Source organism: Chionomys nivalis, chromosome 8 (genome assembly GCF_950005125.1).
Source record: "Chionomys nivalis chromosome 8, mChiNiv1.1, whole genome shotgun sequence".
Classification (NCBI taxonomy): domain Eukaryota; kingdom Metazoa; phylum Chordata; class Mammalia; order Rodentia; family Cricetidae; genus Chionomys; species Chionomys nivalis.
This window is the reverse complement of record NC_080093.1, coordinates 88,786,482-88,813,247: the sequence shown is the minus strand read 5'-3', so window position 1 is coordinate 88,813,247 and position 26,766 is coordinate 88,786,482. Positions and strand designations below refer to the sequence as shown.

The 26,766-nt window shown below is 37.4% G+C and overlaps 2 protein-coding genes across 2 annotated transcripts; both read left to right on the top strand.

Annotated features, from left to right (window-relative positions):
- The first annotated feature begins 1,699 nt into the window (after positions 1-1,699).
- LOC130879583 (olfactory receptor 494) lies at positions 1,700-2,644 on the top strand. Its single transcript, XM_057778259.1, has one exon. The coding sequence runs from the start codon at positions 1,700-1,702 to the stop codon at positions 2,642-2,644; it is 945 nt and encodes a 314-aa protein (XP_057634242.1).
- A 19,511-nt stretch (positions 2,645-22,155) lies between these two features.
- LOC130879590 (olfactory receptor 502-like) lies at positions 22,156-23,127 on the top strand. The gene has a single exon (XM_057778270.1). It carries the CDS (start codon positions 22,156-22,158, stop codon positions 23,125-23,127), a length of 972 nt encoding a protein of 323 aa, XP_057634253.1.
- Positions 23,128-26,766: the final 3,639 nt, after the last annotated feature.

Below are 26,766 nucleotides of genomic sequence, written 5' to 3'. Positions count from 1 at the left end.
CGACTAAAATACCAAAAGAGAATTGGTGTACATTAGTGAAAGAAACAAAAATAGTTTAGTTATTTATTTAATATATTCTAACATGAACTAGCTATAATCAAATATCAACTTGCAGGAATATTTACCTAAGATAATTTGCTATTCTGTACCTCCCATACACTTCAAAGAAAAATAACCAATACTCACATTAACAGGAAACAAGAGATCACTGGAGATTGACAGGTGACCTCTTGAAAATAATTGTGTTTGTGTGAAATGAACTACTCAGTACTCAATGGAAAAGAAGTAATGATCCCTGGTGACTTAAACTCACGCTGTAATCCAGAGCCTCATCAGGGACTTATTCTCAATGACATTAGAGACAGTTTTGCAGCTATTAAATCATAGTGACTATGAACTTCCTACTTCGAAATGATTTCTTACTTCAAGAGGTAAGATTGTAACTTTGTTGGCAAATGGAGATGTTTTATTTTTGAAAATATACTGTATTTACAAGCCATGGTGGAGAAACAATTTTGATGGAATCAAGCATTCATATAATAGAAGGAAAATAAGCACAAACTTATGGAATCAACTTATATTTTCATATGCAAATTACTTAGAATTAACAGGCATAAAAAACATTTTCAAAGATTCCTTATTCATCTATCTATTGGTAAGACCAGAAGCGATGACATTCCAATACAGATAGCATTCAACCAAAAGGCTAACAAATTCACTAGCTTTGAAATGTTTCGGTGGCTTACTGTCAGTGATTATCATATACAAAGACCCGTTTTGTATATGGACTAAATGTTCCAGCATTACAGGCATCACTGTGTTATAAATATAGAATATAAATATAGATATGTGAGAGTTGAGAGTCGATCAGTTCCCACTGGGGGAACCTTGATAAAGCTCTTAACTTCTTCGTTTAAATATTTATAGATCAGGGTCCTTTGTTAAAAATCATGTGAATTTATTCCATCACACTCCTGTTAGAAAATATGGTTACTGGGAATGGATTTGGTGTGTTTTAATAAGAATTAATTATAATATGCTGCATATTATTTATGTTATACATAATAATGAAATTAATAATTCAATGTACTTTAAGAGTGATGATCTATTTAGAAGTATTTAATGGCCGGGCGGTGGTGGTGCACGCCTTTAATCCCAGCACTCGGGAGGCAGAGGCAGGCAGATCTCTGTGAGTTCGAGGCCAGCCTGGTCTAGAAGAGCTAGTTCCAGGACAGGAACCAAAAGCCACAGAGAAACCCTGTCTAGAAAAATCAAAAAAAAAAAAAGTATTTAATGAGCTTACACAAGGAAGCTGCATTTGTAAATTTAGTATGATTCCTCTTCTATCTTAGTTATAATGAAGAAACTTATAATTTCTACTTACATTTACTTATAATAAAACACTGTCAATTATCGAGGCTAAAGTTTAAAATTATGAAACTTAGCCTGGTGAGATGACTTAGAAATTATTTTTTATTTGAGAAAGCATTCTAGCTTTATTTCTTAAATAATTATTGGCCACAAATATAAAATAATTACAGCCCAAGTAAATCATCCATGGTTGGCTCAATGTTTTGGAAAGTGTATTCATTGGTAATGATCTCCATGTATGTATTAAATGAAATGAAGTGACCTATTTCTAAAGCTCTTCCTGTAATGTCTCCCTCACAGCCTTGCTCTGGCAGCAGCTACCCTGTACATGGCTCTCCTGGAGGAAGGGAACCACACTGCGGTGACAGAGTTCATTTTATTGGGATTGACAGATGACCCAGTCCTTAGAGTTGTCCTCTTCACCATCATCCTGTGCATCTACCTGGTGACCGTGTCTGGGAACCTCAGCACCATCCTTCTCATCAGAGTCTCTTCCCAGCTCCATCAGCCCATGTACTTTTTGCTCAGTCACTTGGCTTCTACTGACATAGGCCTCTCATCTTCGGTCACACCCAATATGCTTGTCAACTTCCTGGTAAATCAAAGTACTATCTCATATCTTGGATGTTTTATACAGTTTGGCTCAGCTGCTTTTTTTGGAACACTTGAATGCTTTTTTCTAGCTGCCATGGCTTATGATCGCTTCATAGCAATTTGCAACCCACTGCTTTATTCAATCAAAATGTCCAGACAAGTCTGCATCCAGTTGGTTGCAGGATCTTACATAGGGAGTTTTCTTGATGCTTTCTCCTTTGCCCTTTCCTTTCATTCTTTTCTTTTCTGTGGACCAAATAGAGTCAATCACTTTTACTGTGATTTTGCTCCTTTGATGGAACTCTCCTGTTCTGATGTTAGTGTCTCTGCAGTTGTTACCTCATTTTCTGCTGGATCAGTAGTCATGATCACAGTGTTTGTCATAGCTGTCTCCTACACCTACATCCTCATCACCATCCTGAAGATGCGATCCACTGAGGGCCGCCAAAAGGCCTTCTCCACTTGCACCTCCCACCTAACTGCAGTCACTCTATTCTATGGCACCACCACATTCATCTATGTGATGCCCAAGTCCAGCTACTCCACAGACCAGAACAAGGTGTTGTCTGTGTTCTACATGGTGGTGATCCCCATGTTGAACCCCCTCATCTACAGTCTCAGGAATAATGAGATTAAGGATGCTCTAAAGAGACAACTTGTTAAGAAAATATTTTCATAGGGTAATTTATTGCTCTGTGTGACTTAATTTAATAATGACAATTATACCAAACAACTGGACCACCATCTCCAGTTTGGCTATTACGGTTCTTGTTTTTTTTTTTTTTAAAAAAAATATTTATTTATTGTGTATACAATATTCTGTCTGTGTGTATGCCTTCATGACAGAAGAGGGCACCAGACTCTATTACAGATGGTTGTGAGCTACCATGTGGCTGCTGGGAATTGAACTCAGGATCTTTGGAAGATGATCTTAACCTCTGAGCCATTTTTCTAGCCCCTTGTTATTCCTTTTGTGTTCATCTTCTTTTTCTCCCAGTATATGTAGTTGTTGTATTTATTGAATTTTCCTTTTTGTTTTTTTAATGTGTCTTTAAAAATATTATGCAGTATATTTTGATCATATTCACCCCCTCTTCTAACTCATCTCATTGTAATTACATCTCCTATAAACCAAGCTTTCTCTTTAATCATCCAACTTGTGTTATCTGTACATAGTTAGAATTTTAGGCTTCAAATGAAGCATGCTTCACCTACCAGATGCCACACCCTTAAAAGAAAACTGACTTTCCTTCTCCTAGAAGATATCATTTGCCAATAATTCCTCAGCTATTGGTGGTCTTCATGCTCATGTCCTCTCTTTGTGCTGAGATTTTGTCTGGTCTGAGCTTGTGCATGCTGACATAGATAACATGAGCTCATATCTGAAATCTTTCTGTGGTGTTATGAAAACATTGTTTATTTACAGCCATCCACCAGCTCTTGCTCTTACTATCTTTCCAACTACATTTCATAACAATTCCTGAGCTTGGGAGGAAGCAGGTATGATACAGATATAGTGCTGAGTCTTCCACAGTCTCTAACTCTCTATGTTCACGATTTGTGTGCTAATCACCATATACTGCAAAAAGAAATAATCTGTGAGTATAATGATAAGTCATTGAAAACTGTTTTAACACTATGTCTATTAAGGGGAATAATGATGGTGGGTTCTTCCCTGGGATTTATGACATGTTTAGCTTAGATTTTGGACCTGATAGTGGTGTTAGGTAATTTTCATCTTGTTGACTTAGATCTAGATCCACTCAGAAAGTGATTATTAATTCCCATACTATAGCCCCAGTAGGTATATCTTGCCAGGTTGATGTTTATTTTACTTGAAATGCTGTCATTAATTGTCTATATGGCACATACTTTTAAGCACTGTTATATTAGGATACTCCTATTTTAAAGTTTCAATTCATTCTATTCACTTTGAAACAGAATATAATAGAACCCAAATATTCTTTAGAGAATTAAGTTTATAATAGAATAGATTCTAAATGCTCTTTTAAGTAGAATCCAAATACTCATTTATTTTCCACAAGTGCTTTCTTGAAATACTCTGACTTGCTTTTTAATTCTTGAAATTCTCAGGCTGAGGGCACTTGCTATTTTCTGTCTGGCAGCTTTTTGCCCACTTTCCATAACTTGAGCCCTTCTTAGTTTTCTGTTTAAATATCACTTGACCCATGGAGGTTTTATCGCTATCCTACATAGGCTAATACTACTCAGAACCAACATAGCTACCTTTATTTTTTTTAATGTCTTAATTGTTATCTTGTATCTACCTGTAAAATAATTCCAAAGTTGATAGAATGTTCCAAAGATAATTTTAAGCAATGAAGAAAGATACTACTGGTTTTTTGATGCCTTCTCCCTGAACTATTTTCAAATACGTAAAGAATAAGCCTGAAATTTTCGTTGATATGTAAATTAATGTTTCTTACCGCTTATTAATTTATTATTTCTCAGCTATCAATGGTCAGTTTATACATAACATAAAATTGAGAAAACATCTGGATATTTTAATCTCAGAGATGTGGATTTACTGTTTATGGTGAGGCTAGTCTTTATATTCAGGAACTTGGGGTTTTTATGTTAAAAGTCTAAGGTCTCATGTAGTCAAAAGCACCTTAAAAATTTTATGAGGCATTTTGAAAGGTTTTTTGAGTGAAAAAGGCTAGCAACAAAATGTCAGGGGAGGTAGGTATAAATCTTCTAACATGAGAGTTGTTAAGATCAAGAAGCAGAGGCTCAACAGATAAATTCATTGCCAACAAGCCAAGCGTGATAATCTTGCTTTGATCACATGGTGGAAAGAAAGAACCAACTCGCCTAATTTGTGCTCTTAAACACACACGCACACACACACACACACACACACACACACACAAGGGAAACAGAAAAAAAGAAGAAGCAGGCTAGACAAACTAGAAATACAAGACAAGGAATATAGGGTGGAATTAATAGTAAATTGAATGGACTGGAAAATGACTTAGTGTTGAAGAGCACACACTACTCTTGTATAGGACATAGATTCAGTTCCCAGAAGCCACACTGTGGCTAACAACAATCTGCAATCGCAAGTCTAGTAGATTCAACCCAATCTTCTCCCTTCTCTAGGGAATAGGCATGTACATGGTATATATCCATGCTTTCAAAGCACTCATACACATAAAAAGTAAAAAGAAACTAATTCATTTTTTAAAATAAAAAGGGGATATATTGGAAAGAGCTTGTCTATGTAAACTTAAAGAATTTCTCTCTTTTACCTAGGTATTGAATCCTAAAGTGGCTGTTCCTTTGATACCAATTTTCATATTAGTAACACATTTCCTGGCATGTATATTAGCCTCTGCTTTCCTACTTTACCTAAGAACTTCAACAGGAGAATGGTGCAGATCACAGCACACATTCAACACATCTGGGCCATAAGAGTCATGGAATGCCTCCTCTTTGATTGATCTCTGTAGGAGGAGGAGCTACTTGTTCATCCTGGCTGCCCAGAACCAAAATAACCACACAGAAACTATATTATTTTAAACACTGCTTGGCCCATTAGCTCTAACTTCTTATTGGCTAACTCTTACACCTAATTTCATCCATCTCCATTCATCTGTGTATCACCACGAGGTTGTAGCCTACCAGCAAAGTTTCAGCACATCTCTGGCAGTGGATTTATGATGTCCCTCTCCCTCTGCCTCCTTTCTCCCAGCAGGTTATTTAGTTTTCCCTAGCTATTTCTGTTCCCCTATAGCTCTGCTATAGGCCCAAAGCAGTTCTTTTATTCATTAGCCAATGAAAGAAATACATAGACAGAAAGACCTCCCCCACCAAGTCTCCACCTAACAGTCAAAAAGTTTTGTCTCCCCATATCTATCTATATTGTCCTTTTCTAACTTCTCTACATAACTGATTTATATTGTCTCTGTCTTCTGCAGTTGTGGAGTTCACTTCCTAGTCTGTCTCCAGGAATGACTGTGTTAGAATTATCTAAGCACAACTAACAATTATTACATTGAATGAAGCTTTTCAGTAGTCCTAGGATGGATAAATTTCCCTTTGTGTGAAATTTGTAACTTCTTAAAATGTACTTTGAGTAGATACTGTCATCATTTCCTTTTCTCATGACAATTTTCTTTCTTTTCTCTTTTTTTAAAAAGCTTCTTGGAGATGACTGGTTTCTTTTTTTAATCAATTAATTAATTTTTTAAAAAAACAACCTTTTCTCATTTCACATAACAATCCTATTTCCCACTCCCTCCACTCCTCCTTCTCCCATACCTTCCCCCACACCCCACCCCCTATCCACTACTCAGTAGGTAAGGCTTCCCATGGGGAGTCAACGAAGTCTAGCACATTGCTCTGAGGCATGACCACAGCCCTCGCCCACTATGTCTAGGCTGAACAATGCATTCCTTCAAAGAGAATAGGCTCCGAGAAGCAAGTTCAAGCAGTAGGAATAAATCTGGTCCCACTGCCAGTGGTCCCACAGACTGCCATAGCCATACAATTATCACCCACATTCAGAGGGTCTGGTTTGGTCCTATACTGGTTCCCTCTGTCAGTCCAGAGTCAGTGAGCTCCCATTAGCTCAGATAAGTTGTTTCAGTGGGTATCTCCATCATGATGTTGACCGTTTTGCTCTTCCTCCCTCTCTTTGACTGGACTTGTGGGAGCTCTCTGTGAATCGCTGCATCAGCTTTCATCATTTACTAGGTGAAGGTTCTATGAAGATTGTAGGAATAGGAAGCAGTGGGGCTGCGTCCCCTGCACCCGACTGCCCACATGGCTAGCTTATGCCCCGAAATAATTACACAGAAACTATATATCTTTAAACACTGTCTGGCCCATTAGTTTTAGCCTCTTATTGGCTAGTTTTTACATATTGATCTAACCCATTTCTAATATTTTGTGTAGCACCACGAGCTGGCTTACCAGGAAAGATCTTAACCTGTGTCTGTCTGGAGTGGGAGAATCATGGTGACTCCTGACTCTGCTTTTTTCTCTCAGCATTTTGTTCTGTCTACTCCGCCTATCTAAATTTTACCCCATCAGAGGCCAAGTAGTTTCTTTATTAATTAACCAATGAAAGCAACAGATAGAAAGATGACCCTCCTCCATCATTTTCCCTTTCTCTGTTTAAACAAAAAAGAAAGGCTTTAACTTTAACATAGTAAAATTACATATAACAAAACAGTTATCAAGTAAGAATTACAGTTACAATATTTATATCTATTTTATCTCTTATCATAACTAAGGAAAACTATAATTTTCTATCCATTTTATAACTCCATTAAAGACTCCAGAAGGATATAATATTATCTAAGTAAACAAGAAATCCAAAACTCTAGCAGTGACAGAGACAACTTGCTGCCTGGACAGTCACCCAAAGTTTTTTTGTACCGTTGGGGCATCCATCTTTAGCCTACAAGCCCATAGTATCCAGCAGACTTTTTCATGAAGCAGGAAATTTTAAAGACAGTTTAGTCACTATCTGATGTGTCCTGTAGAATGTCTCGTAGACTCTTTTATGAATCAGGAACCCCGAAAGATCATCTCACCTTTAGGCAAGTTTAGCAGTCCTCTTTCTGTGGGTTTTTTGTGTCTAGTTTATGCATCAGTCCAGGCAAGAGCAGTTTCTTGCCCAAATGGCTATCAAACTCCATAAGGAGCCTCTTTGATGTCCATCTTTCTCTTGAAGTAGATTGGTGCTGCCAGGAGCAGGCGTGTCTCATTGTTATGAAAAGTCCTAAGTTATTAAAACATTAAATACCATGTTTTGTAGTCTTTGAAAGATATGAAGAATGTCTATCTAAAATATATCTATGTACACCTTGAAAATCTAACTAACGTGACTACAAGCTTGACTATTATTGATGATTATTTATTAACAACCTATATTTTTTAATTATCCATTACATTTTAAAATAAACTACACAATCACAATACCTTAATAAAGATCAGAAATACATATAACAAAATTGACCTTAAATTTCTACTAATAAGGCAAAATTTATACCTATGCAAATTATTCATATTTATATCATATCCCCTTTAAATGTAAAAGAACATTTATAAACAACAATCTGATTCTGAGGAAAGGCAAATTCAGGCATCCTCTCCACTACTGCTTAGGATCTTCGGTAGGGTCATTGATGTAGATTCCTGGGACTTTTTCTAGTGCCAGGTTTCTTGCTATCCCCATAATGGCTCCCTCTATCAAGATATCTCTCCTGATATCTCTCTCTTTTCTTGCTCTCTCTCTCTTTGTCCTTCCCCAATCTCAACCATCCCATTCCCTCATGTTCTCCTCCCCTTCCACATCCCCCTCCTATATCTTTGCATTAGTGAGTAAATATCACAGAATGCCTCTAATTTTGACAGTCTAAAGCATGTGCAAAACACACTGAGAAAATATCCACTCCTATTATCTATCAACCTATTCTTAATGATTCATAAATGGCAATATCCACATACATGTTCTTTCCAACCTACTATTTCTAATCTGATTTTGTATACTGTCATTGTAAACTTGCTTTTATCTAGGCATATTGTAAGGTTTTATTTATGTGTTCCAAAGGGCTAATCTATAATACTGGTTGAGAGAATTTAGCCCCCTTGGGCCTACTGCTCTTTGTTTTACTGTTGGACCCTAAAGTCCAATCACCAAGGAGGAGTTGCCCCAAGAGATCATCTCTTACACCACAGTTGATGTAAATGCATGAGGATTTTATTAATTCTGTCATGACAGGGTCTTTCAGCATTAGTTGCCTGGACTGCTTCATGGTATGCTGTAAAACTGAACATGCAGGATCCGCAGAGAGATGACTGTTGAACTTGCCTAAATGTGAGATGATTCTTTAGGGTTACTGCTTCATAAAAGAGTCTGCTAAACATTTTGTAGGACATAGAAGAAGTGACTGACAAACTGCCAATGTAGGCAGAACTGCCTTTGAAATTTCCCGCTTCATAGAAAAGTCTGCTGGATATTATGGGCCTATAGGCTCAAGATGGATGCCCCAACAGTACAGAAGAACTTTAGGTAACTGTCCAGGCAGCAAGATGTCTCAGTCATTTTTAGACTTTTGGAAGTTGCTTACAATGTACTTCCTGTTTACTTGGGTAATATTATATTCTTCTGGAGTCTTTAAAGGAGTTGAAGAATTTATAGTTATAGTTACAGTTTTCCTTAGTTATGATAAAAAAGTAAATATAAATATTGTAACTGTAATTCTTATTTGATACCTGTTTTGTTATATGTAATGTTACTATGATAAAGTTAAAGCCTTCCTTTTTGTTTAAACAGAAAAGGGGAAATGGTATAGGAGTTTCTTCTGTTTGTGTGTTGCTTTCATTGGTTAATGAATAAAGAAACTGCCTTGACCTAGTTGATAGGGCAGAACTTAGGTAGGCAGGGAAAACAGAACCGAATGCTGGGAGGAAGAAAAGCAGAGATGGAGAGCTGCCATGGAGCCCCCAGAGTCAGACATTCTGAATCTTTCACGGTAAGCTACTGCCACATGGTGATATACAGATTAGTAGAAATAGGTTAAATCAAGATGTGAGAGTTACCAGGCTATATCAAATGGGCCAAGAAGTGTTTTAATTAATAAAATTTCTGTGTGGTTATTTTGTGGCTAAGCCAATCAGACAGCCAGGACGAATAAGCAGCCTCCTTGCAACAAAATTTGTGTCTTGTTGATGTGAAAAATGTTTGCCTGGAATGTGTAAAACTTTCTTTCCTATGTGAAAGAGACCTCTGTATAATTATTACCCTACTATCCATAGCCAAGAGGAGAAATTTGATGTCAATATTCAAAGGGGAAATTGAGACATCCGTGCTCTACCTTTGTGGCAGTTGTGAGATTTGAGTGCAAATAAGAGTTAATTTTCTTCCTAAATTTTATAATTTTCTTTACGTTTACTTTTTCACTTTAACTTTGGGCTGGTCTGTGGTGCAAGCATGTGTGTGTGTTTGTGTGAATTCAGTTAATCAAACTTGGTGGCAAGCACTATTACTCAGTGAACCATCTTACTGTCATATTTTTCTTTATTTTCCATGTTAATCTATTTTAAATGAGGTAGCAAACTTCGAAAAATTAAAAAACACAGCATGCCTAAGCAGCACCTTATACTTTTGTGCATTTAATTTGCCTTGTTTTCTTTCAGTCTTGTTTAGTATCTTTCATCAAAAAGTATGGTATGGTATTACATAGTAGTGTATTGACTACACAACTTATCCCTTGTAAATATTTACACATAATAAAGTTACATTGTAACAAATTGATATGTTTGTTTTTAATGTGTATTTCAGCATAATTGAAATTTCAGCCAAATGATCATGATTTCAAGATTTAATTACATTAAAGATAAGAACTTAAAAATTTATGCCTGAAATCATTCCATTTTCCCAGCTTTACCCTTCAATCATTTTATTACAACGTAGATATATTTGTTCACATTTTGTACAAAAGACTGATGCAGTGTATCATCAAGCAAGTCCCCTACATCATTATTAGTGCCCAAACCACTATACTGATTGTGATGAAGAAAATATAATGAGTACATGGATCACAGAATCAACAGACTTGAATTCACATTGATCTGGGCAAACTATTTGATCTCTGTAAGGTCAGTCTCTCACCGATATATTCTCATCTCTAATTGGAGTGTTATGGATATTTGTACACTGTATGAAGATGAGTTGCTGTGATTGGTGTAATAAAAACCTGAATTACCAACATCTAGGCAGTAGGCAGGACTTTTAGGCAGACAGAGAACTCCAAGAAGAAGAGAACTGGGGAGATGCTGGGAGACGTGAAATAAGTGAGACATACAGAAATGGAGAAGTGGTTAAAAAAAAACCACATGGCAGAATGTAAATTAATAGAAGCATATAAATTTAAGTTGTAGTAGATAGTTGGTATAAGCCTAAGCTAAAAGCCAAACTTCCTAAATTAATAATAAGTTTTCATGCCATTATTTGTGGCTAGCAAAGGAAAAGAAGTCTGACTACCTATGGCAATCAATGTGGAACTCAAATATGCAAACATAGGTGTAGCACAAATAATAAAACACAGAGACAAATATTAGGGTTCAACCTAAAGATCAGAAAAGCAAATCAGCCAACCAATAAAGAGACCTTTAAACTCTAACCAATCTTCAGACTGAAGGGGCAAGATCCTCTCTCCATGAATCCTCTATACTCCACTGAGTTTCTGTCTCTTCCCCATTATATTCTTCCTCTCTCAATCCAGCCATATCACTCCTGTCTCCACCTCTCTGGTGCTGGGATTATGTAGGAGAAGGCCACACGTTGGTTTTTGGCCACTTATCCCCAAAATAATCACACAGAATCTGTATTAATTAAATCACAAGAGTGTATTCTATCTCTTAATTGATAACCCTTCCTTAGGTGTGTCCAATCTACTCTAGTACCAAGTAGCTTACTGCTGATGATGCTACTCTTGATGAACCAAAGTTCCTCCATGTTGTCCTCCGCCTCCATCTTGTGTCTTGTGTATGCTATTTCCTGTAAAACATTCTAGTCCTCAGAAATGATTAGGGGCAAAAGTAATAGGGTAGCCATTGGAAAGTACAGATAACCACAGCATGTCCCCACCCGATGGTCAGATAATAAGAAAACTTGACAAACAACAGTGAGCTTCGAAAATAAAATTTCTCAAAAGTCCCTAGACACGAGCCAATCAGGATTGAACCCATCATCCCACATTCGGCTAATGTAACTTTTCTAGTTTTTGCCTTTAAATAATTCCCAGTAGAAGAATACGGTACCTCCTCTCGCTGCTGTGCTGGTGAGGTCTCTGCCGGTGCACACAATAAACCCTGCTTTTGCGTTTTGGTGAGTCGATCTCCCTGGTGGTCTTTTGGGGTCCCCATGGACTAGACATAGCATTTGTGGGACTTGTCCAGATCCCCAGAGATCCCCATTGGGACCCCTGACCTGAAGGTTTATTCTGATCAACCATAGTAAGTCTATCTGTGTTTAAAGTCTTACCTGTCTTTTGTCCGTTTTTTGTCGGTGCAGATCTCAGAATCTGAATCTGAATCTAAACAGGTCAATTTGCCCTGGCAAATGCACTAGAGGGCTGACCTGGAGGAATCGGGGATATGTTCCCTTTCCTAGTCTAGATGGGGGTTTCTCATCTGAGACCATCCCATCAGAGACCCAGTAGGACCCCATCTATAACTCTGAATCTGAAATATCTGGGTATCAGGTAGCCTTACTGAATGACTCCCATCTCATCTGTATGGTTTTTGGTCATATTGAGGCCAAATATCTGGGCTCTCAACAAACCAGATGATCTGGTACCTGTGGGAGTTTGTTTTTGGCCCTTTGTCTAACTTTTCTGTTTGTCAGTCTTGTATGTTTTGTCTTTGTACCTCTGTTGATGGCTGATTTGACTGGACAGACCATGGGGACGTCTCCTAGGTGTATGTTTTCCCAAAAGGGATAAGACAAATAATCTCTACCTGCCCTAAACATTTCATTGAAAAAAGTCAGCCTTGGCCTGTCCTGTGAGAGCAATACAGGCAAGTTTGTATAGCACTGGGCTATACAGCCTTGTTACAATGTAACAAGACTGCCAGCTACAGTTGTAGGGGGCAAATGTGCCCCAATAAGATTTTAAACGCTGAACAGAGAATCTGGGGTTAATTGCTATGACTAGAGAAGTTAACAATCTTTTTTAACCCATGCTGCATGCTACCCTGTCACTTCTCATGCTGGTGGATGGGTTCCCTCAGCCTTCCCTGGGAGCTGTGTGCCTCAACTTCTGGCCAAACCTGACCAAGTTTGGCTCAGGACAAGGGCACTGGCTTTAGGTGTTAAGCTGCAGTGGCTGGATTGTGACAATATAAACAGACATCCCTCCACCAGAGCTGCTTTGGTCATTCAGATACAATGGGTTATAAATATCTGTCATCTCGAATTTCCTGAGGAACCGCCACACTGTTTTCCAAAGTGGTTGCACAAGTTTGCATTCCCACCAGCAATGGATGAGTGTACCCCTTTCTCCACAACCTCTCCAGCAAAGGCTATCATTGGTGTTTTTTATTTTAGCCATTCTGACCCAGCAATACCACTCTTGGGAATATACCCAAGAGATGCCTTATCATACAACAAAAGTATATGCTCAACTATGTTCATAGCAGCATTGTTTGTAATAGCCAGAACCTGGAAACAACCTAGATGCCCTTCAGTGGAAGAATGGATGAAGAAAGTATGGAATATATACATATTAGAGTACTACTCAGCAGTAAAAAACAATGACTTCTTGAATTTTGCATGCAAATGGACGGAAATAGAAAACACTATCCTGAGTGAGGTAACAAAGCAAACCTCAACAGATACAAAAAAATTGAATAACCTCCTGTATCTTATCGAATCACTATGGCTTAAAGTTAGAATTCAACAGCAACACAAATTGCAGAAAATCAACAAACACATGGAAATTGAACAATGCTCAACTGAATCACCCCTGGGTCAACTAAGAAATAAGAAAGAAATTAAAGATGTCCTAGAATTCAATGAAAATGAATGTACAACATACCCAAATTTATGGGACACTTTGAAAGCAGTGATAATAGGAAATTATTTAAATGGCTTTATCTGGCTTCCTGTACATGATTTCAAGTTTGAGTCTCTATCAGGTAGTTAGGAATTAAGTTTTGTGTTCTAGATGTCCCTAACAAAATGTAGTCCTTTAATCTCTCTGAGATCTGCTGCACATAGTATTTAAAATGTTTACGTTTTCTGCAGTGAACCATGACCATTCCTAATAGCAACCTTGAAGTCTCCAAAATGATGATGGGGCCCCACCCACAACAATGATTCCCACCTGGATTGTGGTAGCACCACTAAAGTGGCAAACACTCCCCAAAGATCAGCTTTGGACTACACACTGTTCAGGACAATTTTAAGGTGGCTAGTTGAGATGTGCTAGCCCCATGCACTCCAGCTGTTACTTCAGATAAGACCTACACTTCCCCATTACACAGACTGGTAGCAACTGATAAAGCTAGCTCTTCCAGGACTTGATCATTATTTAATTTTATCAGGGTGCTGTAGAGATGCCATCACCCCAAGACAACAGGAAGCAATCTAGAGAACATCATGTCCACATTCCCAAGAGGCAGTGTTTCATCATTCAGTGGGTTATGAATATTTGTCATTGATTGGGGGGGGTGCAAGTAATTTCTGGTAATTGTCAGGAAAAAACTAAACAAAAAAATTAGATTCAGTGATCTCATTCTTTAAAGAAAAAGTAGAGCACATAGAAATAATGGGATAAAAGTTTAGATTATTGAATTTGTTTTTAAACTAAAAATCAATGCTCATCTTAGATATGTTATGTCGGTATGAATTTTTTGTATATTGATATAAATTTAAGGTTATTTTTGTTATACAATATATATATGTTTCTACTATTCTTTAAGGTATTATACCTATGCATATCATTTAACAATGCAATGTAAATTTCTAGTCATTACAAACTATTTAGGATAATAAAGACATACAGGTTAGTGATTAGTCACCTATTACAATTAAGATTGTAGTCATGTTATGTGTGTTTTCAAAGACAAAAGAAGGTATTTTCAGATAGGAAGGTGGTCTTCAAACACTTCAAAAATCTACAGAATATGGAATTTAAGATTTTAATAATGTAAAGCTTTTTATGACAAAGAGACATGTCTTCTCCTGGTAGTACCAATCTACTACAGAGAAGATAATGAGCATTGAAGAAATTAAATATGGAGTTTGATTTCTTCATGGCAAAAGTTATCCACTGGACAAAATATTGTCCTTGCCTCAACTGCAAACAGTATGTTGCCCAAATTGGACAAGCAGGACTCAAAAGAAAGTGATTGCTGAACTTTGTCAAGTCTAAGTTATATAGTCCTTCAAATTTCCTTTCTCATAGAATAGTCTGTCAGATATTCTAGGCTGATGGAGGAAGGTCATTGGTTAATTAATAAAAAAACTGTTTGGACTGATAGGTTAGAACATAGGTGGGTGGAGTAATAGGAACAGAATGCTAAAAGGAAGAGGAAGTGAGCTCAGACACCATGCCTCTGCTTTCCAGAGCAGACATGATGAAGCTCCAACCCAGGATGGACGTAGGATAGAATCTTCCTGGTAAGCACATCTCGTGGTGCTACACACATTAATAGAAATGGGTCAAGCAGTGTTTATATGAATACAGTTTGTGTGTTGTTATTTAGGGTAAAGCTAGCAGGCAGCCGGGAGCTGGCGGCAGGAAGTAGCCCACAGCTCCCACTACAGAATGGCGCCCAACGTGGATAACTACATCCACAGAAAGCCTGAGAGCTTAGGAAAGAATAGAGTAAAGCATGTTTTCTTGGTAGCAGCAATTTCTTGGGTCTGCTTCTGCTTGCTAGAGGCAAGCAAGTGCTCCCATCTAACAGAGGCTTCCTGACTCAGCTTTAGCTGCAAAACCTTGCAGCTCTTTTAAGAGGTCCTGCTACAAAACCCTTAGTGTTGATGAAAAGCTGAGCGCATGCTTTTTGGTTTCTAGTCATAGTAGGAAAAAAGCTGTGCCCATTTTAAAATGCTGGTTTTCTGGGCCATCCTGCGAGGACAAACTCTGACTTTTTCAGGCAGGCAGTCAAATTGATTGTGGTCTGTGAGCAGAATGCTGTAGCTTGCTTGCTGGTAGGGACCTTGAAACGCCATAAGAGTTGTAGCAATAAAAATGGCTAAAGCCAGTACCTCTGCCATGAGGCTGGAAAGCTAAGGAATGGGCTGGATCCAGCCATCAAAGCCATGGCTTTAATCCTCTCCTTAGACTCAGGTAGTTAAAAAAAGAGAGATATACAGTATAAAGAGAGATTCAAAGAAAAAGAAAACCTCTAAATGATTTACAGTGTGTCAAAAATATATGCAGGCTAAAAGTTAAAGTTCTTAAAGTAAAAAATTTAAAAAAGGAAGAAAGAGGGTAGTTGGGTGTGGTAGTACACACCTTTAATCCCAACCTTTGGGAGGCAGAGGTAGATTGACCTCTGTGACTTCAAGGTGTGGGAGGACACACCTTTAATCCCAATGCCTGGGAGGCAGAGACAGAGGGATCTCTGAGAGTTCAAGTACAGCCTGGTCTATAGAGTTATTCCAGGGCAAAGATAAACAGAGAACCTGTCTCAAAAAGCAAAAAATAAAAGTAAAAATAAACAAAATAGAGGTTAAAATAAAACACACAAAGATGGAAAATACACAGAGAATTTTGATACTGTATGTTATTATGCTCTCTTTGAATTGTTTGAATGATGAGGAAGAAGCAAAAGCTGCTAAAAGATATTTGTTTATAAATGCTGCTGAACTAATCCAAGATAGATATTTTGAAAATACCTTGACTTCAGAATTTGGATCTAAGGACATGATGCTTTGGAAAGGAGTTTCTTCTTTTGTTTTTACAGAGGATGAGACCCTGTGGATTGCGTCTATTCCAATATGGTATGATAGACCACGCCCTCCTGAAAGGTTGCTGTGAACACCATCAAAAAATTACTTTGCTCAACTGCCAACTGAGATGAACCTAGCAGACAGGTTATCCCAAAAAAGACCCAAATAACAGCGCCCTCATTCAGCAGGAAGCAGTTTGGAGAGAAAAAACTGCGCCCATGTTCCCAAATATTGTTTATAAATGTTCTTTTACATTTAAAGGGGGATGTGATAGAGATATGAATAATTTGCATTGGTATGGATTTGACTTTATTGATATAAATTTAAGGTCAATCTTGTTATATGTATATGTATTTCTGATATTGATTAAGGTATTGTGATTGTGTAGTTCATGTAAAAATGTAATGTATATAGGTTGTTAATGGATAATCATTAATAATAGTCAAGCTTGTAGTCATGGTAGTTAGATTTTCTAGATGTGCATAGATATATTTCCGTTAGATAGGCATTCTTCATATCTTTCAAAGACTAGAGAATATGGCATTTAATGTTTTAATAACTTAGGGCTTTTCATGGCAATGAGACATGTCTGCTCCTGGCAGCACCAATCTACTTCAAGAGGAAGATGGGCATCGAAGAGGCTCCTTATGGAGTTTTGATAGCCATTTGGGCAAGAAACTGCTCTTGCCTGGACTGTTGCATAAACTGGACACAGAGAACCCACAGAGAGAGGACTGCTGAACTTGCTTAAAGGTGAGATAATTTTTCGGGGTTCCTGACTCATGAAAGAGTCTGTGAGACATTCTGCAGGACACAGCAGATAGTGACTGAACTGCCTTTGAAATTTCCTGCTTCATGGAAATGTCTCTGGATACTATGGGCCTGAAGGCTGAAGATGGATGTGACTGTCCAGGCAGCGAGATGTCTCTGTCATTTCTAGAGCTTTGGAAGTTGCTTATTTTTTGTTTGCTTAGGTAATATTGTATTCTTCTGTAGTCTTTGATGAAGTTGAAGAATAGATAGATAGATAGTTATAGTTATAGTTTTCCTTTGTTATGATAAAAGTTAAAGTATATGTAAATATTGTAACTGTAATTCTTGCTTTATAACTGTTTTGTTATATGTAATTTTGCTATGTTAAAGTTAAAGCCTTCCTTTTTTTGTTTAAACAGAAAAAGGAAAAATGATGGAGGAAGGTCATTGGTTAATTAATAAAGAAACTTCTTGGCCTGATAGGTTAGAACATAGGTGGGTAGAGTAATAGGAACAGAATGCTGGGAGGAAGAGGAAGTGAGCTCAGACACCATGCCTCTGCTCTCCAGAGCAGACACGATGAAGCTCTGACCCAGGATGGACGTAGGCTAGAATCTTCCTGGTAAGCGCATCTTGTGGTGCTACACACATTAATAGAAATGGGTCAAGCAGTGTTTATATGAATACAGTTTGTGTGTTGTTATTTTGGGGCATAAGCTAGCCAGGTGGCTGAGAGTTGGGTGGCAGGAACGCAGCCTGCAGCTCCTTCAACACTAGGCCTTTAGGCCAAAGATAGATCCCCAATGTCACAAAGGAACCTTTGGTGACTGTCCAGGCAGCCATATGTTTTTGTCATTTCTTAGTTTTGAAAGTTCATTGTTTTCCATTTTCTGTTTACTCAGGTAATATTATATCATTCTTGTGTCTCTGAAGGAGTTAAAGATTAAATAGTTACAATTTTTCTTGCTACCAAATTGAGAAAAAAACTTACAAAAGAGGTGTAAAGTATATAAGGTTGAGAGACATTAAAGAATAGGTTGGGGTTAGTAAGTTAGGATACAGAGTGAATTAGGTACAAAACTTTTGACCCAGCAAGATAGAATATATAATGGAGTATGTTCTCTGAATTTCCCAACTGTGAAAGGACTGGTCATTGTGAATGTAATTCTTACCTAATAATTGTTCTTATTGAATCTAACTTCTCCATGTTAGAGTTAAATCTTTCTTTTTATTTAGAATGGATACTGTGAACAATTAGAAGTTCTTCCATCATTTGTAATAACTCTACTCCATAAAGTTAACTTTTGAATTTTTTATGTTGGATCTTGACACTCAATCACCAAGGAGAAGTTGCCCCAAGAGACCACTTTCACACCACAGTTGATGTAAAAGCAAGAGGATTTAATTATTTTTATGGCGACAGGATCTTTCAGCATTCGAGAAGCCCAAAAGACCCTGAATAGCTGGTACAGCGTATTTTTAAAGTTAAAAGCCACAGAAACAAGGGGGGGAGTCTGGGGGTTGTTTTTCCAACTATTAGGATTGGTTGATTCAAAGGGCTACTAGTAATGATTGGTCTGAGCCATGGCGAGAGAGTGGTTGCTAAATCAGGCAGGAGTAAGGGGGAAACATCTGTGAGTAATCTTAACCATATCTAAGAAACTGAGTCAATATCCCCTGACCAAGGCTGAGGAACTGAGTCAACATCTTGCTCCAATTTCAATAACTGAGTTCTAATTGGAGAACATCCACAAGGACATAGGGAGATGGAAAATTCCCAACATTTCAGTACATGCATGTATAGTTGTTAGGTCCTTGGTTCCTCAGGGAGGGGGACCACTACTGCAGAGAGGCCTCAGAAATGGCCGCAGAGTTGTCAGAAATGACTTCAGAGTTATCCTAGAGTTTTACACTTACAGACTTATAAATTGGTCTGGAAAAATGTTAAGATATAATACTATACAGAGTGGAAAAGGGCACTCTCAGAAGCCAAAAGGTTATTTGTTGAAATCTCAGTAAATAAATTGGGATATATATTTAAAAGTGTGGCCCATGAAGAGCCTCAAGGCACTAAGGCTGGGTGGTGGTGGTGGTGCTGCACGCCTTTAATCCCAGCTCAGGGGCAAAGGCAGGCAGATCTTTGTGAGTTTGAGAACAGCCTGGTCTACAAGAGGTAGTTCCAGGACAGGCTCCAAAGGTACAGAGAAACCCTATCTCAAAAACCAAAATAAATAAACAAACAAATAAATAAATAAATAAATAAATAATAAGATATATGGCTACTGCATTGAGTTGCATATTAGAGCTGGATGGTAAGTTCCTATCACTGTTGATACCACTTACTTGGCAACATGACACAGAGAAATTTAAGCTAGTAATGAACTGGATGATCTCTCCATTTTGATTGGATTTCATACTGCTGAAAGATGCCATAAAGGATACTGGGAGAAACTGTCACTAATATTCCTGGTTGGTTGTGGTCCTTGTATACTTCTCTAGTAATACTACACGAGGCAATAAGTACATACTTTTTCAGCAGACCATGAAAGGCAAGTATGAAAACAACTGCTTTCTCACATCTGATGGTTACTGTAGGCCAAGTCACAAGACCACAGCAGTGTATGCATTGGCTCCAATGGAGAAGCAACTGTTATTGTTCTGTTAAGTACAAGTGATAGGATTGTCAAATTGCTTTCTATACGTATGTTATTATATCCAAGGTTATGACTGTTGTCACTCACAGTTGATCCTGAAAAGAAAATTCTCCTTCCAAATGAAAAGTGTACTATAGATGTTGATAACCAGCCAGATCCTGAGAATAAGCAACTACTTCTACAGCATAGTAGAACAATGCTCAGATACACATGGTAATGAAATCAGATGTCTATTTTATATACTAGAAGTTCAGGAAAATTGCGGAAGAGTATGTTATTTCTTCCATAACAAGGTAGCTATAAATTATGGAATGAATGAAGCATAAGTTTTCATATTTTCATACAGTATTCAACCAAGAAAGCATTTCTATCTTTCTTTTTAATTATTCCCTGAGTTGCCCAAAATCAATGAGCCCATACCTAAAATGGATACTATGAACATTTAGAAAAAGTTCTTCCACCATTTGTAATAAGTCTAATCCATAAAGTTAACTTTTGAGTTTCTTACAGACTTATAAATTGGTCTGGAAAAATGTTAAGATGTAACACTATACAGAGTGGAAAAGGGTAATTTTTGTTTAGCCTACTATAACCTGAACTATAAAATAAATTTAAACCAATATTCAGCTGACATAATTTTAACATATCCACATTCTTTGATTAACAATCTAATGGAAACGTGCTAATTCTTGCAAATGAGTAAAATGCCCCTCGAGATTGACCAACACCTTGAATATAAATTGTGTGCATGTGTGTTTGTTAAATGAACTGCTCAGTACTCAGTGGGAATGAAATAATAATCTCCTGTGATTTGAATCCGCACTTGAATCCAGAGGTTCAGCAGGGACATCTTGATGACAAACATTGACAGTAAAAGACTTTTGTACATCTATAAAAGAAAAGAGAACTTGATCCTTTTACTTTGCAATGAATTTTTGTTGGAAAAGGTAAATTTTGCAATTTTTGGCATATTTGGTTTACTGATTTGAACTTTAGTTTTGAAAAGCACTTTAGTCTTTAAAAATGTATTCAAATTTATAAACTTTAGTGGGTATACAAGTCAGATAGAATAAGTCAATAAAGTAGAACAAAAAATATGTGCATCAATTTCTGTTTCCATACTCAAACTCCTTTGAAAATTCGGGTAACCTCCTTTGTTAATGATTTTTTATTTATCTAGCCACTGATGGAACTGGAATCCAGCATGCTCTTTAAGAGTACAGGAAGTTACTACTCAGGCAAATGATGTCACTATCTTTAAATATTTTGGTGGTAATCTCTTCTAGAAATAACTGCTTTGCTTATTGACAGAATAGTCGAGGGTCACAGGCACCAAATATATTAGCCAAACAGAAGATATAAAAATTTTGAGATAAGAGTGCATGTAGCCTCGAGCTGGTTGAACCTAAATAAATTTCTTAAGTTTTTAAGTTGAATAATTTTTGTCATTGTACTGCGTAGAAAACCATGCAATTTCATTCCGTCATGCTCCAGTTAAAAAGCACTGATTCCTTTCTAGATTTTCAAGTTCAAGAAAATTCATCTTGATGTTCCCTTGCTTCACTAATATACTACATGAAAGTTGTACTAAGGAAGCTTAGATTTTGTGTATTAAGCACATAACTGCAAAACTACTCTGCTGCACATCTAAAATTGTATTTGCCCTGAATTTCACTGTGACTCTCAAATGAATAATGGTTATTAAAGGTTTAAATCAAGTTCAGTCTGCCTGTTGTTTATATGTTGATCCTAGACTTCTTGTGTAGTCATAAACTATTTGTTATTTTCAAATTAAATAGTCTCAATAAAATAGAACTAGTAAGATTGATTAATACTACCTGTGGGAAACTAAAGAACCATACATATAAAATTCTATATCTTGTTCTGGTGCATAATAGGCATGTAGTAAGACTAGCCATTATTTAAGTTTTCATTACGTAATTCTGTGGTTGCACATTTTCTGTGCTATTTATAAATTTTGTACTTTTATATGTGTCACATTTTAAAACTTTAGTTATAAAACCACATAGGTACACTTTACTATAAATAACTAAAAAGACAAGAGATATACTATATGAAGAAAGCTTGCTAGCATTTGTTTTAAAACTTTAAGTCACAAAAAAAATAAAATAAACCGTTAAGTCACATTAAATGCACAAAAGTATATGTACACCCAGAGTCCTGACTAAAATTTTGTCAGATAAAATTGTCAGTTATTTTAAATGATACATTTCTTTGTGATATACCAAGATTGAGTTGCTGAAAATGAAGTCATTTTTATTACTCCGTTTATGTAATGTCTCTATAACAGCATTGATCTGGCAGCATCGACACTATCCCATGGCTTTCTTGAAGGATGGAAACCACACTGAGGTGACAGAGTTTATTTTATTGGGTTTAACTGATGACCCAGTCCTTAGAGTCGTCCTCTTCATCATCATCCTGTGCATCTACCTGGTGACCGTGTCTGGGAACCTCAGCACCATCCTTCTCATCAGAGTCTCTTCCCAGCTCCATCACCCCATGTACTTTTTTCTGAGTCACTTGGCCTCTGCTGACATAGGCTATTCATCTTCTGTCACCCCCAATATGCTTGTCAACTTCCTGGTGAAGAGAAATACCATTACCTACTATGGATGTGCCATTCAACTTGGCTCAGGTGCTTTCTTTGGAACAGTTGAGTGCTTTGTTCTGGCTGCGATGGCTTATGATCGCTTCGTAGCAATCTGTAGCCCACTGCTTTATTCCATGAAGATGTCCACACAAGTCTGTGTCCAGTTGCTTACAGTAGCATACATAAGTGGTTTTCTTAATGCCTCCTCCTTTACCATTTCCTTTTTTACTTTTTTCTTCTGTGGACCAAACAGAATCAATCACTTTTTCTGTGATTTTACTCCATTAGTTGAACTCTCCTGCTCGGATGACAGTGTCTCTATTGTTCTTGCCACTATTTCTGTTGGCACTGTGATTGTGGTCACAGTGTTTGTAATTATTGTCTCCTACACCTACATCCTCATCACCATTTTGAAGATGCGCTCCACTGAGGGTCGCCAAAAAGCTTTCTCCACCTGCACCTCCCACCTCACTGCAGTCACTCTGTTCTATGGCACCGTCACATTCATCTATGTGATGCCTAAGTCCAACTACTCCACAGACCAGAACAAGGTGTTGTCTGTGTTCTACATGGTGGTGATCCCCATGTTGAATCCACTCATCTACAGTCTCAGGAATAATGAGATTAAGGATGCTCTGAAGAGACAATTTGGTAGGAAAATATTTTCTGAGAGACATTTGTTATGTTGTAGGACTTGATATTGCAATAATGTTTATAGTAACACAAGTTGGGGGTCTGTGATTGAAAAAGTCTGTTGATACATTATTATTAAGTAAGGACCATTGCAATAAATATCACAGTTCAATTTTCAGATTATAGATGAAATAGAAGAGTCATAGTAAGTTACCTTTAATAAAATCAAATAAAGTTTTAACAGCAAAGGTGATTCATATGAAACATAATATGCTGCAATGTTTTCAAGGTATTTTGCATTTTTAAAAATATTTGATAGTCAACTTTGGTACATATTGCATTTTACCTGTCCCCTAAGTCTCATGTTTTTGTTAAATACATGTTCTTTTGTGCTGTTGGTAAGGGTGAGAATCAGAGGTGCTGAGCCTAGTGGGCGTTCTTAATTTACTAGAGACATGCCATAAAGGATATTTGGCACTCAGAATGTTTCTTCTCTTCATTTACTATAAAATGGAGAGATTTGTTCCACCATGTTTGATCATGATAAGAATTCAAGCATTCAATTCCTACTTTAGATTAAGTTATATTCATGAGCTTGTAAGGACCAAAAGAATCAAACAACAAGAAAAACAACAGAAATTATTTTCTACCAAAGATCCAAGCTTATAAATCCAACATTGAAACTGTGAAGAAGAAATTTTCTGAAAGACTTCATGGTCAAGACACTCATCCCAATGCTCAGATGGGAGCAAATCTGGCTATATATCTTTGAAACACTTTGACTATCTTTAGGAGAGATGCAATCCAATCTTCTCCTATGGATGATGATCACTTTTGCTGCTCTTTTCTCCTCCACTTTAGTATTTTATGAACAAATTCCATCTTTTTGCTTATAAAGCAAAAGGCATTGATGTTTTTATTCATTCATTTACATTTTCAAACAGTTCAGAATGGTGTCCAGTGATATACTTCAAATATATAGTCTAACCCATTGGATGTAGTTCCAAATGAAAAAGGATCAAAGTGTAATATAAACTCTTTATTTTATTTATTTACTTATTTATTTATTTATTTATTAAAGATTTCTGCCTCCTCCCTGCCACCGCCTCCCATTTCCCTCCCCCTCCCCCGATTAAGTCCCCCTCCCTCGTCAGCCCTAAGAGCAATCAGGGTTCCTTGCCCTGTGGGAAGTCCAAGGACAACCCACATCCATCCAGGTCTAGTAAGGTGAGCATCAAACTGCCTAGGCTTCCACAAAGCCGGGACGTGCAGTAGAATCAAAAACCCATTGCCATTGTTCTTGAGTTCTCAGTAGTCCTCATTGTCCGCTATGTTCAGCGAGTCCGGTTTTATCCCATGCTTTATCAGACTCGGGCCAGCTGGCCTTGTTGAGTTCCCAATAGAATATCCCCATTGTCTCAGTGTGTGCATGCATCCCTCGCAGTCCTGAGTTCCTTGCTCATGCTCTCTCTCCTTCTGCTCCTGATTTGGACCTTGAGATTTCTGTCCGGTGCTCAAATGTGGGTCTCTGCCTCTGTCTCCTTTCATTGCCTAATGAAGGTTAATATTCAGGAGGATGCCTATATGTTTTTCTTTGGGTTCACCTTCTTATTTAGTTTCTCTAGGATCACGAATTATAGGCTCAATGTCCTTTATTTATGGCTAGAAACCAAATATGAGTGAGTACATCCCATGTTCCTCTTCTTTTGGGGTCTGGCATACCTCACTCAGGATAGTGTCTTTTATTTCCATCCATTTGCATGCAAAATTCAAGAAGTCATTGTTTTTTACTGCTGAGTAGTACTCTAATATGTATATATTCCATACTTTCTTCATCCATTCTTCCATTGAAGGTCATCTAGGTTGTTTCCAGGTTCTGGCTAATACAAACAATGCTGCTATGAACATAGTTGAGGATATACTCTTGTTGTATGATAGGGCATCTCTTGGGTATATTCCCAATAGTGGTATTGCTGGGTCGAGAGGTAGGTTGAACCCGACTTTCCTGAGAAACCGCCACACTGCTTTCCAAAGTGGTTGCACAAGTTTGCATTCCCACCAGCAATGGATGAGAGTGCCCCTTTCTCCACAATCTCTGCAGCAAAAGCTATCATTGGTGTTTTTTATTTTAGCCATTCTGACAGGTGTAAGATGGTATCTTAAATTTGTCTTGAATTCGTCTTAAATTTGCATTTCCCTGATCGCTAAGGAGGTTGAGCATGACCTTAAGTGTCTTTTGGTCATTTGAACTTCTTCTGTTGAGAATTCTCTGTTCAGCTCAGTTCCCCATTTTATAATTGGGTTGATTAGCCTTTTACGCTCTAGTTTCTTGAGTTCTTTATATATTTTGGAGATCAGACCTTTGTCAGTTGCGGGGTTGGTGAAGATCTTCTCCCAGTCAGTGGGTTGCCTTTCTGTCTTAGTGACAGTGTCCTTTGCTTTACAGAAGCTTCTCAGTCTCAGGAGGTCCCATTTGTTCAATGATGCCCTTAGTGTCTGTGCTGCTGGGGTTATACGTAGGAAGTGGTCTCCTGTGCCCATGTGTTGTAGAGTACTTCCCACTTTCTCTTCTATCAGGTTCAGTGTGTTCGGACCGATATTGAGGTCTTTAATCCATTTGGACTTGAGTTTTGTGCATGGTGATAGATATGGATCTATTTTCATTCTTCTACAGATTGAGATCCAGTTTTGCCAGCACAATTTGTTGAAGATGCTCTCTTTCTTCCATTGTGTACTTTTAGCTCCTTTATCGAAAATCAGGTGTTCATAGGTTTGTGGGTTAAAGTCAGGGTCTTCTATTCGATTTCGTTTGTCGACTTCTCTGTTTTTATGCCAATACCAAGCTGTTTTCAATACTGTAGCTCTGTAATAGAGTTTGAAGTCAGGGATGGTAATGCCTTCAGATGATCCTTTATTGTATAAGATTGTTTTGGCTATCCTGGGTTTAGATCTTTGTAGGGATATAGCCCCACCCATCGGGGGCGTGTTACAATTGTTTATTCTTTTAGTCTTCAAGTTAGATAGGTATTAAAAATTATATGTTTGTCATATTTATTTTTAAGTTAATCGGGTCTTTTAGTTACATAGAGATTATATTTAGTATAGATAGTATGATCTTCAGCCTCTTCGAAGAGCTATAAAAAAATGGCCTTTAATCTAACCTAAAATTTCTATGCCAACGAGACACAATTACTCCTGACAATACCACTCTACTCCCGAGAAAACGTTAAACACCAAAGACACTCCACTGGGAGCTTGTCTTCTTGACAAAACTGGCCTTTGGGTTAAAAAAAGCCCATACCTCGACTTCTGACAAAAATACAAAATATCCCTAAGTGGATAAAACAGGATTGTCTTATCCTGCCAAGACAGGGTAGGATAGTTCTAAAAATGGTATGTCAGTTATGTTAGGCCTTAGCCAAAGTTGGTTGACTCAACATTACAAACGAGACTTTGGATGATTGCCCAGGTAGTCAGTTGTCTCTGTCAATTGTTACACATTTTGGATATCTCTCATTTGTTAAATAATATTTATTCCCTTCTCAGATCTTTGACAGAGTTAAAGATTATATAATTGTAGTTACTCTCTATGTTATTTAGGCTCCTTGAGATAGAATGTTTAACAAAACTTTTGTTCTCAATATTGTTTGTTGTATTTATTATTTGTTATTATTGTATATAGTTGTATTTGGTTTAGTTCTATC